Source organism: Echinops telfairi, unplaced genomic scaffold (assembly GCF_000313985.2).
Source record: "Echinops telfairi isolate 266 unplaced genomic scaffold, ASM31398v2 ScPeMD7_7413;HRSCAF=8451, whole genome shotgun sequence".
Lineage (NCBI taxonomy): Eukaryota > Metazoa > Chordata > Mammalia > Afrosoricida > Tenrecidae > Echinops > Echinops telfairi.
Genome location: NW_022111313.1, coordinates 2,021,634 through 2,035,708, shown reverse-complemented (window position 1 = coordinate 2,035,708; position 14,075 = coordinate 2,021,634). Strand labels below are relative to the sequence as shown.

The following is a 14,075-nucleotide window of genomic DNA, read 5'->3' as shown; positions in this document are numbered from 1 at the left end:
GTGCGAAACAGAACCAAAGACCCAATTAATGAGGTTTTTGAAGCAGGCTTTATTGGGAAGCTTGCGGGCTGGTTCAGCCACTGGGGCAGTGAGCTAGTGAAGCCGCGCAGTGGGAAATTTTGGCGGCGTTTTTATACCACCACCACCCCACCCCCTGCTGACAGGCACAGCTGGGGGAAGTGCGCACACAGGGGTGTAGTCGTTAAACTTATCCGGGGATGGAGAGGAGTTGAGCAAACGGAGTTGAGCAAACATATTTCCAAAGAACTTTCTCTCCACTTAAACCCCCGACATTAGGTCCTCATTTAATTCTGGCGGCGTTTTTGGCGGCGTCCCCCCCACCCCCTGCTGACAGGCACAGCTGGGGGAAGTGCGCACACAGGGGTTTCGAAAAAGAAGTCGTCGTTAAACTTATCCGGGGATGGGGAGGAGTTGAGCAAACATATTTCCAAAGAACATCTGGTCTCAAGAATTAGCGGTTAAGCAAAGGGGGGCTGGGGCTGGTGAGGGGTAAGTCTTGAGAGCTAAGATGGAGGTGCCAGACTCAAAATGGAGTTTCTTGTGCCAAGACCAGACAGCATGACTCCGGGACAAAAGCATAGAGTGGGCTACTCGGGCCATGTGTTTCCGGGTCTTTGGGTTGTGGGGTGGGTGCAAAAGGCACCAAGTAAACTCCCATCCCCTGATGGCGGGGGCGCGGTGAGTGGCCCAAGCCTGACATTTTGTGGTGGGCATCGGCCTTGGACGGGAAGGAAGCAGCATGTGTGTATATTGGGCTGGAGACATCCCAGATGATGGATGAGTTGGGGCAAGATCAGATGTGCCTGGTTTTATGCTACCATAGGGAGGTGTGAGGAGTTGAGATTCCGTGGGTTGACGTCTCTTATGTAAGGTCGTTTTTTGTTGGGTCGGGGACTGCCTGTCAGGGCTGTCTGGATGGAAGCGGGAAAGCAAGGGCTGCACACCCCCACAAGATCTGAAAGCAAGCCAGATTGAATGGGCAAGGTAGGACAGCCTGTACCAGGAAGTGAGACCAGATACTCTGGGCACAAGGGAAACCGCAAGAAGTGGACAATCCTGGGAATGACCAGACCCCATCTGCTGATTGCCACGCATTCCGGACAATCTACACACATTCCAGACATTGTTCACGCCCCCTTAAAAACTCCAGTCCCAGGCTGCTGGGCAGGACTTCCCTGACCTGTTTGCCTAGGTCTCAGAACTTAGCCAGGAGCTTCCCTCTAAGAAAGCTCTTGCTGTTTCTGCTCGCCCTTGTCCTGTCAGTTATCATTGTCCATCTCCTTGTGCCTCAGTTTACCTAACAAGGGCCTCAACCCTTCTCCCTGCACATACCAGAAAACAAAGCTGATGGACAGTTTTCGGAATTGGCTCCAAGAACAACCGCCTTTCCTCCCCACATGCAACCACTGAGCAGTTAGACTAAGGAAAAACATGACAGTAGTGGAAAATCCCCAGCAGCTGCAGCCCCAACCCCTTCCCAAAGGGACCCTCCTCGGCCCCTGTCTTTAAAAACCCACCACTCTCCTCACTGGGCACAACTTCCCTGGGCTACTTGCTAGACCATGGAACCTCATCCGGGAACTTCTTTTCTAATAACGAGCTGTGACAGCCTCTTAGCTTTTCTTCTTGTTTGTCCTTGTGCCTCAGTTTACCTCTCAGTTTTGGCGATGGAAAGAAAGAAAAGGGGCAAAGGCAGAAAACAGTGTTGGGTCAGGCACAGGTCGGGGATTTTAGGAACAGCTTGACCTGCTCTTATGGGACTCAGACAGCTAGCTTCAAAGGGCTCTAGGACAATAAGCCATCTTCTGGGAATCAGGTGGAAAGATCAAGACTATCTCCGAATTTCACGGAATTGGAACAAAATTCCTGCAGCGGAAGGAAAGCCCCTGCAGCTGCAGCTCTTGCCCCCCTTTTCGTTTCCCTTCCTGACCAGCATAAAAACTGCTCTTCACCACAGATGGGTGTGACTCCACTGGCTCCTCGCTAGGACCTGTGAACCTCGTCCGGGTGCACAGATTAAACCTGCTTGCTCTTTTCTGGCCTGACCTCATTCTTGTACCCTCAGGGACCCCTCACAAATAGTTTTAGAGTTTTACTTCAGAACTCCTGTGTGAGACTCATGGGTCGCTAGTTGGGGCCAGAGAAGTCGCACTGTCCTGGCGAGAGGTGAAGAGTTTTATAGCCCGGGTCTTGGGGAGGGAGTAGCTGGGGAATTTTCCATGTGATTTGTGTTAGGTGGTCAAGAGGCACCAGATATCAAATCCGCCCAATTTTAAGCAAGTAGGCTTTATTAGGGAGAAAAACCCAGCCTGGGCGAGGTCCCACAGTCCACGTTGTCTGGGCTGAGGGAGTCGTGCCCCAGGCTACAGGGGTGGTACTTATATTGCTGGGGAACTTGTAGCTGAGCTGCATTAAGCCCGTATTAATTAGTCAGGGGTTGGAGGACACAGGCATGTCCGGGTTTCTGGCCAGGCAGAGGTGTCTTCCTGGTTCGGGTGGTCTGCGCTCACGTGGTGTTAAATGCAAGATTAGGAGATAGTTGCATCAGCCAGCTCTGGTCAGCTTCACAAGGGGGTGGGGCAAATCCAGAGGTCAATCACTGTGGCCACTAGGAACTGGCCTGATATTGATCCGGCCAGACAATTTGGCTGTCTGCGAAGCTGGGACTAAGCAACAATGTTCAATGTTATCTGCAATGGTTAGCCTCCTGAATCTGGCCTTGGAAGGTCACCAATAGGGAGAGGGAGGCTTGTTTTTTTTGGGCAGTCCTTGGAGTGTTTTTCACTTGCTCCAGGTCTTTTCCTCCTGCTTGCCCAACCTCCAGTTTCTGCCTAACATCTTAGGCATGTGAGAGAGCCTGCCAGGTCTGCATGCAGTTCCTAGAGATTTTAACAGAAGGACTGGCTAATCCCTTCTTGTGACTTTTATTCAATTTTCCTTGTGATTGTATTGAAAAAACTGAACAAAGTCCAAACCTTCAAGCATGTTCTATTCAGGAAACCAACGGGGATACTTGTAACATTTGGAAACCTTATTTTGTTGCTACTGAGATAGTTAGCAGGGCTGGCCAACTCCCCTTTGAAACCAAAAAGCCCACTCATGTCCTGGTGACATAGTGAGTTACACTATGCGCTGCGAACCACAAGATCAGCAAGTGAAAACCACCATCCACTTCCCAAGACAAAGATGGGCTTTCTCCTCCCATGAATAGCTAAAGTCTAGGAAATTCACTATAATTTGGCGATGGAGGGAAAGAAAGGGGCGAAGACAGAAAATATTTTTAAAGTTTTATTCCTCAGCTCCTGGAGAGGTTCACAGGTCCCTAGCTAGGGCCGGAGAAGTTGCACTGCCAGGGAGGGAGAGGGAAGAGTTTTATACCAACCACTTGCCTGAGGTAAAAGCAGTTGGGGAATTTTCCATCGCTGTTTGGCTGTTTTGCAACGTGGAAAGTTAGTAACAATTTTATCTGGAACTGCCAGCTACCTCTGAACAGAAAGAGAGCACCTGCCTTCAGTTTCTACTGTCTCCCATCCTACCCCCAGGTGAGGGAGGTGGGGACATGGTTGGGGGTATTGGCGAATCGTAGTAGCTGATTTTAGGGGCTGGTATGACTTGGGGTTGCTGGTTTCTAGTGTTGATGCCCAGGTTGACCTTCATCATCAGGCCTAGGTGACCTTGGTGTGTGCGTGCGCAGCTTTGGATCATCTCCCATAGGTTTGTAATGGTGCCGGATTTCCTCCAAACCCCTTTATTGTGGCATGGCCAGCTAATTTTCCTTGAGGGGAGGTATTGCCTGGAGACAACCGTGTATCTCTAATCTTCCAGAATATCAAAAATCTGCTAAATGGCGGTTGGTTTTTAGCATGGAGACTTTAGCAGTGTTGGGGCAGGGCCTATGCTGTGCTTCACATGATCCCTTCCAGGATGGACAAGTATCCCAGGGTCGGGCCAGGGTGTAGTGATGGCTGACTCTGTCTGACTCAGTAGACTCCCTCCAACAGCCAATTACCGACCCCAAGAATTTCCCCAGCCCAGCATCTGTGCCTGGAGGTCAAACCAGACCCATTCCTGTGGAGTTGATGGCAATGCATCAGGAGACCCTGTGCCTAGCAGAGTAGAACTGTGCTCCGTAGGATTTTCACAGGCTAGTTATTTTAGGAGTAGATTGCCAGATTTTTCTTCCAAATTACTTAATTCTTTGTGTGAGAGAAGCTGCTCCTATAGTGGGAAAAACACCTCTCAGACTGACTTGTTGGACTTGCAATCCACTTTCATCCATAGTCTTTCTTATGCAAACTGACTCTTGTACTTTGTCCAAATTGGCCACATTGTGTTTTAATATTCCAAAGCACTGGGAAGTACTCTAGGGACCTAAATGTAGGGTAAATTTATATGAAGGCACTGCATGGAGTCAGGGCTCCCAGTGTAGACCACAGTCCCTCATGAACCAAATGCTTTTAGATTTTATGCTCTGATGTCAATTCCATGGAACCACCTCCTGCCTCGGCATTTATTAATTCATAGCCATTCTTGTTTCATCAGTCTCTTCTTACCCCGTTGTATGAGTACACCTTGAGAACTGTCACGTCCCACAGGGATCATTCACTACTGGCATCGTCAGTGACCGCACTGCCTATAAATGCTGCAACCCATAGCTGGAGTTCAAATATAGGTGCTTCAATTCTTTTTAAAATACAAATCGTTTTGAGACAGAATTCCCGTGTCATTCACTTCCATACGTCAGCCGTATTAAAAAGAGTTGTATAATCCTCACTATAATCAGTTCTAAAACATTTTCTTCCTTGTTGTATTCATTATTAGCTCCCTATTTCCGTCCCCAAGAACGATTACTCCAGTTACTGTCTCTATAGATTTACCAATGCTGATCTTCATATACTGGAAAACTTCTAAATAGAAAACAAAAAAAGGTCAGCAGGAAAAGACCAATAGCTATATCAAAAGAAACAGGAATAAAAAAACATCAATTGAGAAAAAAGCAGGAAATATTAAAAACTAGAACAAATTTAAAATGGGTCAAAGAAGAAGCAAATAATCCAGTTTACAATATTCTCTGTCTAATAGCAAGGCCATGCACCTTCCTATACTTTTGGAGGGGATTCACCAGAGGCTTAAGGGACCCTGTGTTCTGGTCTCCCATCATCATCCATTGCTTCTGCAAATTGAGTATTGACAATTTAAGCTCTGTCACCATTCCTTCTTTCAGATGTAGATTTTATTATGCAAACCTTTGCATCACACAAGCACATGTGTTTCTTCCATGTGTACTTCCTTGACCTCACTTAGATGGCTGCTTATTTGAAGATAAATCTTTAAGAGCCCAGATGCTATTACTTTTGATAACTGGACACCATCTGGTGCTTTCACGACACTTGGCTGTGGCATCCATATATTCAGTCATCTCTTCATGAGGTGAACATCAGCCAAGGTCATGTCACAAGAACTAAGTGTTCTTATATTGGGGCTAGAATGAAGTGCAAGCCCCAAATCCATTCACATATCTATGATTTATAAATGGATCCAGTTCATTTAAAGACCTCATTATCATTTAATGACAGAGAAAAATGATTAATCATCACCTGGGCATAAAGTAATCTGTTGATAGTGTAGTTAATGTATCCAGTGGAATAGAATTTTTTTTAAAAAGTGGAATAGAATTTAACACACTGTTCAGGAAAGTAAGGTATACAGGTATGGCGTGAACCTCAGTCCATGAATTGTTCATTTGTACAGATTAAACTTTTAGATGATGGAGCATGATTTACATTGACCATGGCAGTTGGTGATAGGGCAAAATTTCCAACAGAAACATGCCTATCAAATTAGCACGTCATACTAAAGCAAGAAAGGCATGAAAATAGTAAATATATATGACCTAGGATCTACAGTCATTCATTTCTTCTCATACCTGGGACTATCAGGCTTAAGTCCCAGGACTACAGGTAAGTTTGAGGTAATGCCCCTTTCCTTCAGTGAGGTTTTCCACATTGAGTCCTGGTGTGTCCTTGAAAGCACAGAGTCCAAGGTGACAGTCGTATATAGCACATGCCCGGGGTCACCACAGGCTGGATAAAAACTAGGTCCACAGTGTCTTAAGTATTAACTCAATACTGGGCTTATTCTCCCTTTGAGGTCTATTAAGTATTGTTAAGCACTTTTTCCCAAAGGGAGTTGCTTCTCCCCCTTTACCCACTAAGGGAAGGGGAAATGCCTTCTCTGAGACATAGATGCTCCCTCCTGCCCCCCAATCTTGACCTGAGATGGTGAAAAAGAAGAAAAGAGAGAACGTAAAAGGAAAACCTTGGAAAAAGAAAAGGAAAGCAAAAAGGAGGAAGAGAAAGAACCAGAGAGAAGGGGGTTGTCAGGGCCAGAGTGGGACAGAATATCCAAAAAGGAGGACGTTGTGCCCAGCCGGGTACTTGATCTGAGTCACCGTTCACCTAGAAGACATGTGAGACAGATCATTCCTTGATCAGAAGGAAGTTCTTGTGTGTCCAGAGAACAGACGGGAGCATTGCACATGCTCCTGGAAGGAGTTGCACTTGCCCATGGCTTGCTGGCAAGGGACATGCTGCTCGTCTAGCTGGTCTCTGCAATCAAAGAATGCCACACGTGAGGGTGATGTTCATCTAGGATTTTTTTTTATTATCTAGGATTCAATGTAGCATATTCCCACCTGCCCCTGCCTCCCCCCACTACCATCACATGGAGTAGGGGCTTGGCGGAGGGTGTGTTCTCACTCACCACTGATAGGTGAGGCTTTGAGCTGGCTTCCTTTTGGTCCTCAGCCACCAGTGTGGGCCTTTTCTGGTCCAGGGTGACAGAAGTGATTATCATCCGGTGGCAGTCCCTCTCAGACACTGCTTGTGAAAGTTAACAGTAGTTGCACTCTGTCAGACCCGCTGACATCAGCTGCTCTGTCTGTATCCTCCCCACTTCAATCTGAGCTGCTTGGGTGCGGAGGGGGCAGGACAGAGGGAGTGTCAGGGAACAGACGTGAGGGCGTCTAGACCAGACATGAATCAGGTAGAAAACCCAGAGACTCAAGTAGATCGACTCCTCTGCCTGTTGACCGGGGACAATGGGAGAGGCCGGGTCCCTGTGAAGAGTCCTGGGCTTCGAGCTCACAAGAAAGGACCCAGCAGCATGAAATTGCCTCTCCACCCCACAGGTCCTGGGTACCTGAAAGCCAGAGAGGCTTTCCTCCGTGAGGCCTGACAGCTTCACCCCCACAGGCAGCAGAGACCCACCTGGAAATGAAATAACTTCCATCTGGGCCCGTGGCAGAATTTCCAGGCACCCACTGCACTGCCTGGGGGCCTTCCGTGTCCTGGTTCTTACACTCAGCGAGAGAGGCCTGGAAGACCTTGGCCTGAAGGGACAGGGACGATACGGACACCATGAAGAAGCTCACAAAAGGTGAGAGTTGTCCAGGGTCTGGGGAGGTGAGGAGGGGCCCTAGGCTCCAGATTCAGGGGAGAACCTGTAGAGGCCACCGCTGAGTACAGCTCCAGCTTTTCCTCCAATGATCAGAACTACTGACAGGTCCCTCTGGGTCTGCTACCTCCCAGCTCCTTTCTTCCCTTAGGTTTGCCTTCTAATGACACCAGCTGGCCCCAGGAGAAAAAGCAGAAGCCCCAGATACTGGTGAGTTCTAATCAGTTCATTTTTCTGAACTGCTGTTTCATTTCTACAGAATAGCCCTATCTTCTCTGTCTTACCATAAGAGAAGGCCACCACCATTTACACAGTTCATGCTATGCGCTGTATTAGTCTCTTTGTGGTTTGTTGGTTTTTTTGTCATTTTATTGGGAGGTCTTTGAGATATCATGACATTCCTTAGTTCAATTACATCAAGCAGTATTTTATAATTGCTACCTCATTCAGTTTGAAAACATTTTCTTTCTTCTTGAACTCCTTGATATCAGCTCCCCTTCTCCCTTCTCCCCCTTCTCCCTCAGGAACCCTTCTTATTTTTGTTTTGTTGCCTATAATAGTTTTTTCCCCTTGTCTTACACAATCCAGTGTATCTGTTTACACACTGTTCTGTTGTTCGATCCCATCGAGTGGGGTTATACAGTTATCAATGCTATCAGTTCCCTATTTCTCCTCCGCACCCCTTCTCTTCCGATACCCTCAGGGAACCATTACTCCTGTCACTCTCTTTGAGGGGTCGTCGGTCTTGACCACCATGTACCAAGTGATCTTAAATATACAAATAACATACGTAAATCTAATAGGATTAATGAGGTAAATAAAAGGGGAAGACCATTTAAGAACTAGAGGATAGTTAGGTGTTACATCAGTACTATACTGCACCCTGGATTTATTATCCCTTCCATGTGGCCCTTCTGAGCAGAACTGTCCATTATTTTACAGAGGAGTTTAAGGTCTCCACTAAATCTACGCCCCTTCACATCAATTTGGTTTCTTGTTTTTGAAGTTCTGGTATTTCTTCCCATCGAAACCTCATGATCACACAGGCTGGTGGGCTTTGTTGCTTCCTACTAGATGGCTGCTTGTTTAACTACAAGCCTTTAGGACCCCAGACATTATATCCTTTACTAGCCAGGCACAAGCGCTTTCTTCACCACACTTCTTATGCACCCATTTTGTCTTCAGCGATCACATCAGGAAGGTGAGCATCATACAGTGCCTCATTATTAGAGCAAACTGTTCTTGTATTGAGGTAAGATTTAAGTAGAGGCTCAAAGTCCATCTGCTTCCTTGTTGCATTTGCTTGTATATAAGCAAACACACATATTTACATATATTTATTCTTTTTTCTACTTTCCTCTTTTTCTTTTTTTCCTTTTACCCCACTAGCATGTTTGCCCATCATTCACCTCTTAGTCATTTTTGTATTTTATTGTTGTTGGGAAACATACCGAAGATTAATATTAGGTATCCAGGGAATTCTAAGAAGAAATTTGTATATTTTTAAATTATTTTATTAGGGGATCATATAACTCTTATCACAATCCATATATACATCAGTTGTGTAAAGCACATTTGTACATTTATTGCCCTCATCATTCTCAAAACATTTGCCCTCCACTTAAGCCCCTGGCATGAGTGCCCCATTTTTTTCCCCTCCCCGCTCCCCCCTTCTCCCTGTGACCTTCTCCCCGGTGGACGACAACAGGAAAGTGGGTAAAGTGAGATGTCGGACAGTGCAACAAATATTTTTTTAAAAAAGATTATTTAAAAAAAATTTTTAAAAAAGATTATTTATACATTTTAATGTACTGCTAACTAAATTACTCTACCAAATATTCACATCACTACCATTGAGTTGATTGTTATTCATAGGGTTCTTCACAATCAGTTTCAGAACATTTTCCTTCACCCCCCATGATTAAATGACCTTTAAAATCAGTTGTGTAATCACTCTGTTCTACTGCTTCCTCCCTCTCCTACTTCCATTGTGTACTCCAGAAGTCCCCTCACCTCCCCCCACTCCGCCCCCACTCCCAACCTGTGTATCCCCTACAAACCATTGCATCAGTTATTATCTCTATGCATCCACTCCTTCTGTGTTTCATAAACTGATAAACTCAACAAACAATACAGAACAAAAACAAAATCAAGTGGTAAGGACAAAAGCATAGTAATATAAAGATAAAGTGCCAACAATGAGTGAGCGAGAAAGAAAAGACCTCCATCGATATTTAAAAAGCCAGGTAAGGAATTTTTGACATGGAACAAGCAAGAAATCTTAGCACCTAGAACAAATTCAGGTTGCCTCTAGAAGGAGGTCAACTAACCAGGTTGATCCAGTATAGTCAGGATTACAATGATCTGTTTGCTAATAAGGCTTTTCCAAACCTCTGCCTGTGCCTAGAGGGGATCTTTGAGAGGCTTAAATTGATTAGCTACTCTGCAGATGGGTGTTGGCCTTCCATGGTCCTCCACAGCAGGGGTCCTCAAACTTTTGGAACAGGGGGCCAGTTCACTGTCCCTCAGACCCTTTGGAGGGCCGGACTATAGTAGAAAAAAATAACTATGAACAAATTCCTATGCACACTGCACATATCTTATTTTGAAGTGAAAAAATACCCGGAGGACAGGATAAATGTCATCCGCAGGCCGCGTGTGGCCCGCAGGCTGTAGTTTGAGGACCCCTGCTCTACAGCCTTCCACAAAGTGTGTGTTCACGATTGTGGCTCTGATATATTTCCTCTCCTCATATTTGAATTTTGTTATTGCTATCTTTGAATCACACAAGCTGTGCTCCTTCCATGTGGACTTATTTGTTTCCTCGCATAGATAGCAGAGTTGGCAGCTTATTTGAATACAAGCCTTTGTAGACCCTGGCTCCTATTGGGATTGGTATGCAGGCACCATCTGTTCTCTTCACCACACTTTGCTGTAGCCCCCTTATCGTCAGTGATCATTTCATGAAGGCAAGTATGGAGCCAGGGCCATGTTATCAGAACAAACTGTTCTTGGATATGGGCTAGAGTTAAGTAACAATCCCCTCTTCTCTCCCCCCACCTTCCAAAAAAAAGTAGAAGCCCAGAGTCCATCTAAGCAGATGGCATGTGCATGAATGATGTTTATTTTGGCAGTCGTCTTATGACCAAATCGAACCCCGACAGGACCAACTATATCAGCACCAGCAAGAAATGAACCAGCCAATAAACAGAATAAAAATGAAACAAGGGAAAGGCAAGAAAACAAAACCACATATGAACAAAAAAGTACATCATTGTGAATAACCCCCCTGCCATGTAAGGCGATTTGCACTGATGGTATCGATTTTTGCAATGACCCAGTCCCCCAACATAGCAATATTTACTAAAATCTAGAGCCTCATCTTTCTCCCCTGTAGTGACTAGTGGTTTTGAACTACTGACGGTGTGGTAGTAACCTACTACCCATCCAGAGCACTTTGCATCTGTGGGCATAATACCCAATCATATCCTATGTCATATGTCCGGGGCTTCATTTTGCTTTTTAAGTTTTGATCTTTTTAAACAGTACAAATAGCACAATAATAGATTTTTCAGCTACCAACATGTAGCTTCAGCAGGCATCTATAATGGCATCTTGTCCCGGGAATATGATACAGTGTCAACTCAGAATATCCACTTTCCACTTCCCTGTTCCCTTCTGGCATCAGCTGCCCACCCAGGACCGCTTTCTCTGATTCTCAGCAACTCACTCTCACTGTCACTGAGTCTGTTTCCACTCACAGCACCCCTACGGGGCAGAGAAGAACTGCTCCTGTGCGTTTCCCATCCTGTCAGTCGTTACCGGAGAAGAAAACTCATCTCCCTTCTCTGACCCTATCCACCTAGAACTAGGTCAGATCTAGAAAGTTCAAAGGTACTGCCTTTCAGATTGCCACATGGACAGATTGTAGTTCACGTTTGACAGTCCACACAACACCCTCCCTTGCCTGCTGGCTAAAAATTTGGAGTGTCCCTTTTCCCTTGAGGATGTCAGCCTCAAACTTGGTATGTCTGCATGGGAAAAAGCACACGGAGGCTACAGCTGACCTCCACTTAATGGAGAAGGAACATCTAACTCTGAACCGAGCTCAAGGCTGATTTCTGCAAGGCAAGCGCCACCATGTTTCCACCCTCCATTGTCCTGACCCTGTTCTGACACCAACCATTCCTCCTAAGGCCCCCTACTTCTCTGCTGCGTTTGATGATCTGCAGCAGCGCCTCTGCCCTTTGCTCCTCACAGATCAAGGTATACAGTCACGACCAAAGGACTTGTAAAAAGAACTGTGTCTTCTAGAAAAAATCAGATGATCTTCGTCGGGTGTAGACTCTTGAGGGTGAACGGTTAAACTCTCCTTGTGAAAACTGAGGGTGATGTTCTGATGGGTCACTGCCCTTTTGTTGTTCTTAGAAGATGTTTGTGATCTGGTTGCCTGAAACAGAAGATGTTCTTTTGAGTTCAGAGGACCGCTGAGGGCAGCGCACCTGATCCCAGGAGTTCCTACTCTTCCAAGGGTTGCTCATCTCCTGATGTGGTTCTGGATCACTTTAGGTCCCCATCGATGTTTACACAAATTTGGGGCACAGGCATGTCCATGAATTGGGAAGAACTTGCTGGAAGAACTAGATGCAGTTCCTCAGATGCAGATTCTTCAGGGCCCCCAGTGAACTCTGATGGTGAGAGTTGGTGGTGTTTTCCTGCAATGATTTCTTATTCGTTCTAGGAGCCAGTCACACTCCAGGATGTCACTGTGCTTTTCTCGGAGGCAGAATGGGAGACACTGAGCTCCGAGCAGAAGACCCTGTACAGAGACGTGATGCTGGAGATCTACAGGAATCTGCTCTCCTTGGGTGAGGATGTGCTGCTTTCTCTTTTTTAACTCAGCACATATTTATTAGGCGCCTACTGTGTGCTAAAGAATGAGCCGTAGAGCTACTCACCGAACCAGGGTTCAGAACATCATCTTTATGATCCTCATCATGCCAGTTGACTCAGTTGTCCCTTTACCATGGGGACAACTTTAACTCCTTTAGTTAGGTGTACCAATCCAGGGAGTTATTTGGATATGTCTAGGATGCCTCCATTAATTGTGCCCCTTGTGTGCTTTATTACATACATGAATATATATAAAACACAGAAACATGTTTGTACATGTGCCATCCTATGCATGTATGCATCCATATCTACCTATATTTACACACAGAGACTTTCCTGTATTTGAAGCCCACCAGAGTAAGTGGCTTTATATTTTATAAATCCAGCTTTATAATAAGAAAAGTCATTAAGACTTCCACATAAGTCTTAGGAGCTGTTATTGCCTAGTAATCACAAAATGATAGGGGCAGAATACATCACTGTGAGTGCCTGCAGCTACTAGTAGGCCAGCTGTAGTACCAGACGTTTATAGAGCAGAAGCAGTATCTGATCCTTCCTTCCTTGGAAAATTCTAATCTGGCTGACATGTTAAAAAGGTTTTGAGTGTGGGTTATCTGGATTACAGTAACTAAACCCATTGTCATCAGGTTGATACCAACTCATAGCAGCATCACACAACATGGTACATCTGACCCATAGGTTTCCCAGGCTGTAAATTTCTATAGAAGGTCATTGCCACACCATTCTACCATGAAGATGTTGCTGGGTTTGATCCATCATCTATTCGGATTGCAGCCCAGGGCTTTAACCACTGCCACACTAGAACATTCTGGATGGCACTACGAAGGGTAATTGATGAAAATGGAACATGAGTGAGCAGTTCATGGGAAACAAATGGAGTTGGCTATATTGTGGATGACACATGTGAGTACAGGATTGTTGTTAGTTCGCATCTAGAATATTCTAACTCTTGGAACACACGTGTTCATCACGGTGGATTAGCACAGCTCCCTAGGGTTCTCAAGCCGTTGGCCCTCTAGGTGCAGATTGCCAGGAAATCACCGGACCTCTCTTCTGAACCATCGCCCTTTTAGCTAGTAGTGGAAAGCATAAATATTTGTGTGTGCATGTGTGTATGAACAGCTTGTTGGTACTCCAGCTTGCTGGTACTCCAGCTGGTATTCCACTGGTGTATGAACAGCTTGAGGTACTGTAATAAGAGAAGGTAGCACTTTGCAGGCAGCTTCACTCATAGCCGCTCTAATAGAAAATTCTCTCTCTCCTGCAGAACCAAAGTCACAATTCTACTCCAATTCCTCCTGCCCCCTGGATTTCTCCTGTCAGCAATTCCTTAGGCAGCATGTGCTTCAGATCTTCACAGACTTGTGTGCAGCGGGGCAGCCAGAGCAGCAAGATTCTGATCAGACCTGCAGGAATGAAAACACAGAAGTGCGGGAGAGAGAAGTCTGCAAACCCTTGTGTGGGGGCACAGGGGAGAGAGAGACCTCAAGGGAATTCTCAAGCCCAGCCCGGGGAGGGTCAGCAAGCCCCAGAGAAGGGAACATAGGGGTGGGAATGGAGGCCCACTCCACCCAAAGGGGAAAAAACTGTGTGGAAACAGAAAAGGGTTTGAAGAAATTAGAAACCTCAAGATTTGGAGTAATCCCTAGTAGAGAGGATGAGTCCGTCTGTAGCCTGAACTTAAA

The 14,075-nt window shown here is 45.8% G+C and overlaps 2 protein-coding genes across 6 annotated transcripts in view; both read left to right on the top strand.

Moving 5' to 3' along the window:
• The first annotated feature begins 6,321 nt into the window (after window positions 1-6,321).
• LOC123522470 (zinc finger protein 343-like) overlaps window positions 6,322-14,075 on the top strand; it is a 96,545-nt gene continuing 88,791 nt past the window's right edge. For all 5 annotated transcript variants that reach the window (XR_006680737.1, XR_006680738.1, XM_045296899.1 and 2 more), the window contains exons 1-2: window positions 6,322-7,458; window positions 7,628-7,686. Coding sequence is in view for 3 of the 5 variants with exons in the window: in XM_045296899.1 (XP_045152834.1) it covers window positions 7,440-7,458; window positions 7,628-7,686 (78 nt within the window). In the remaining 2 variants the exon portion in view is untranslated. The remainder of the gene's footprint in view (window positions 7,459-7,627; window positions 7,687-14,075) is intronic.
• Window positions 12,311-14,075, top strand: part of LOC123522471 (histone-lysine N-methyltransferase PRDM9-like) — a 3,898-nt gene continuing 2,133 nt past the window's right edge. Inside the window, 1 exon segment of the mRNA XM_045296902.1 lies at window positions 12,311-12,344. Within this exon segment, the coding sequence (XP_045152837.1) occupies window positions 12,311-12,344 (34 nt within the window).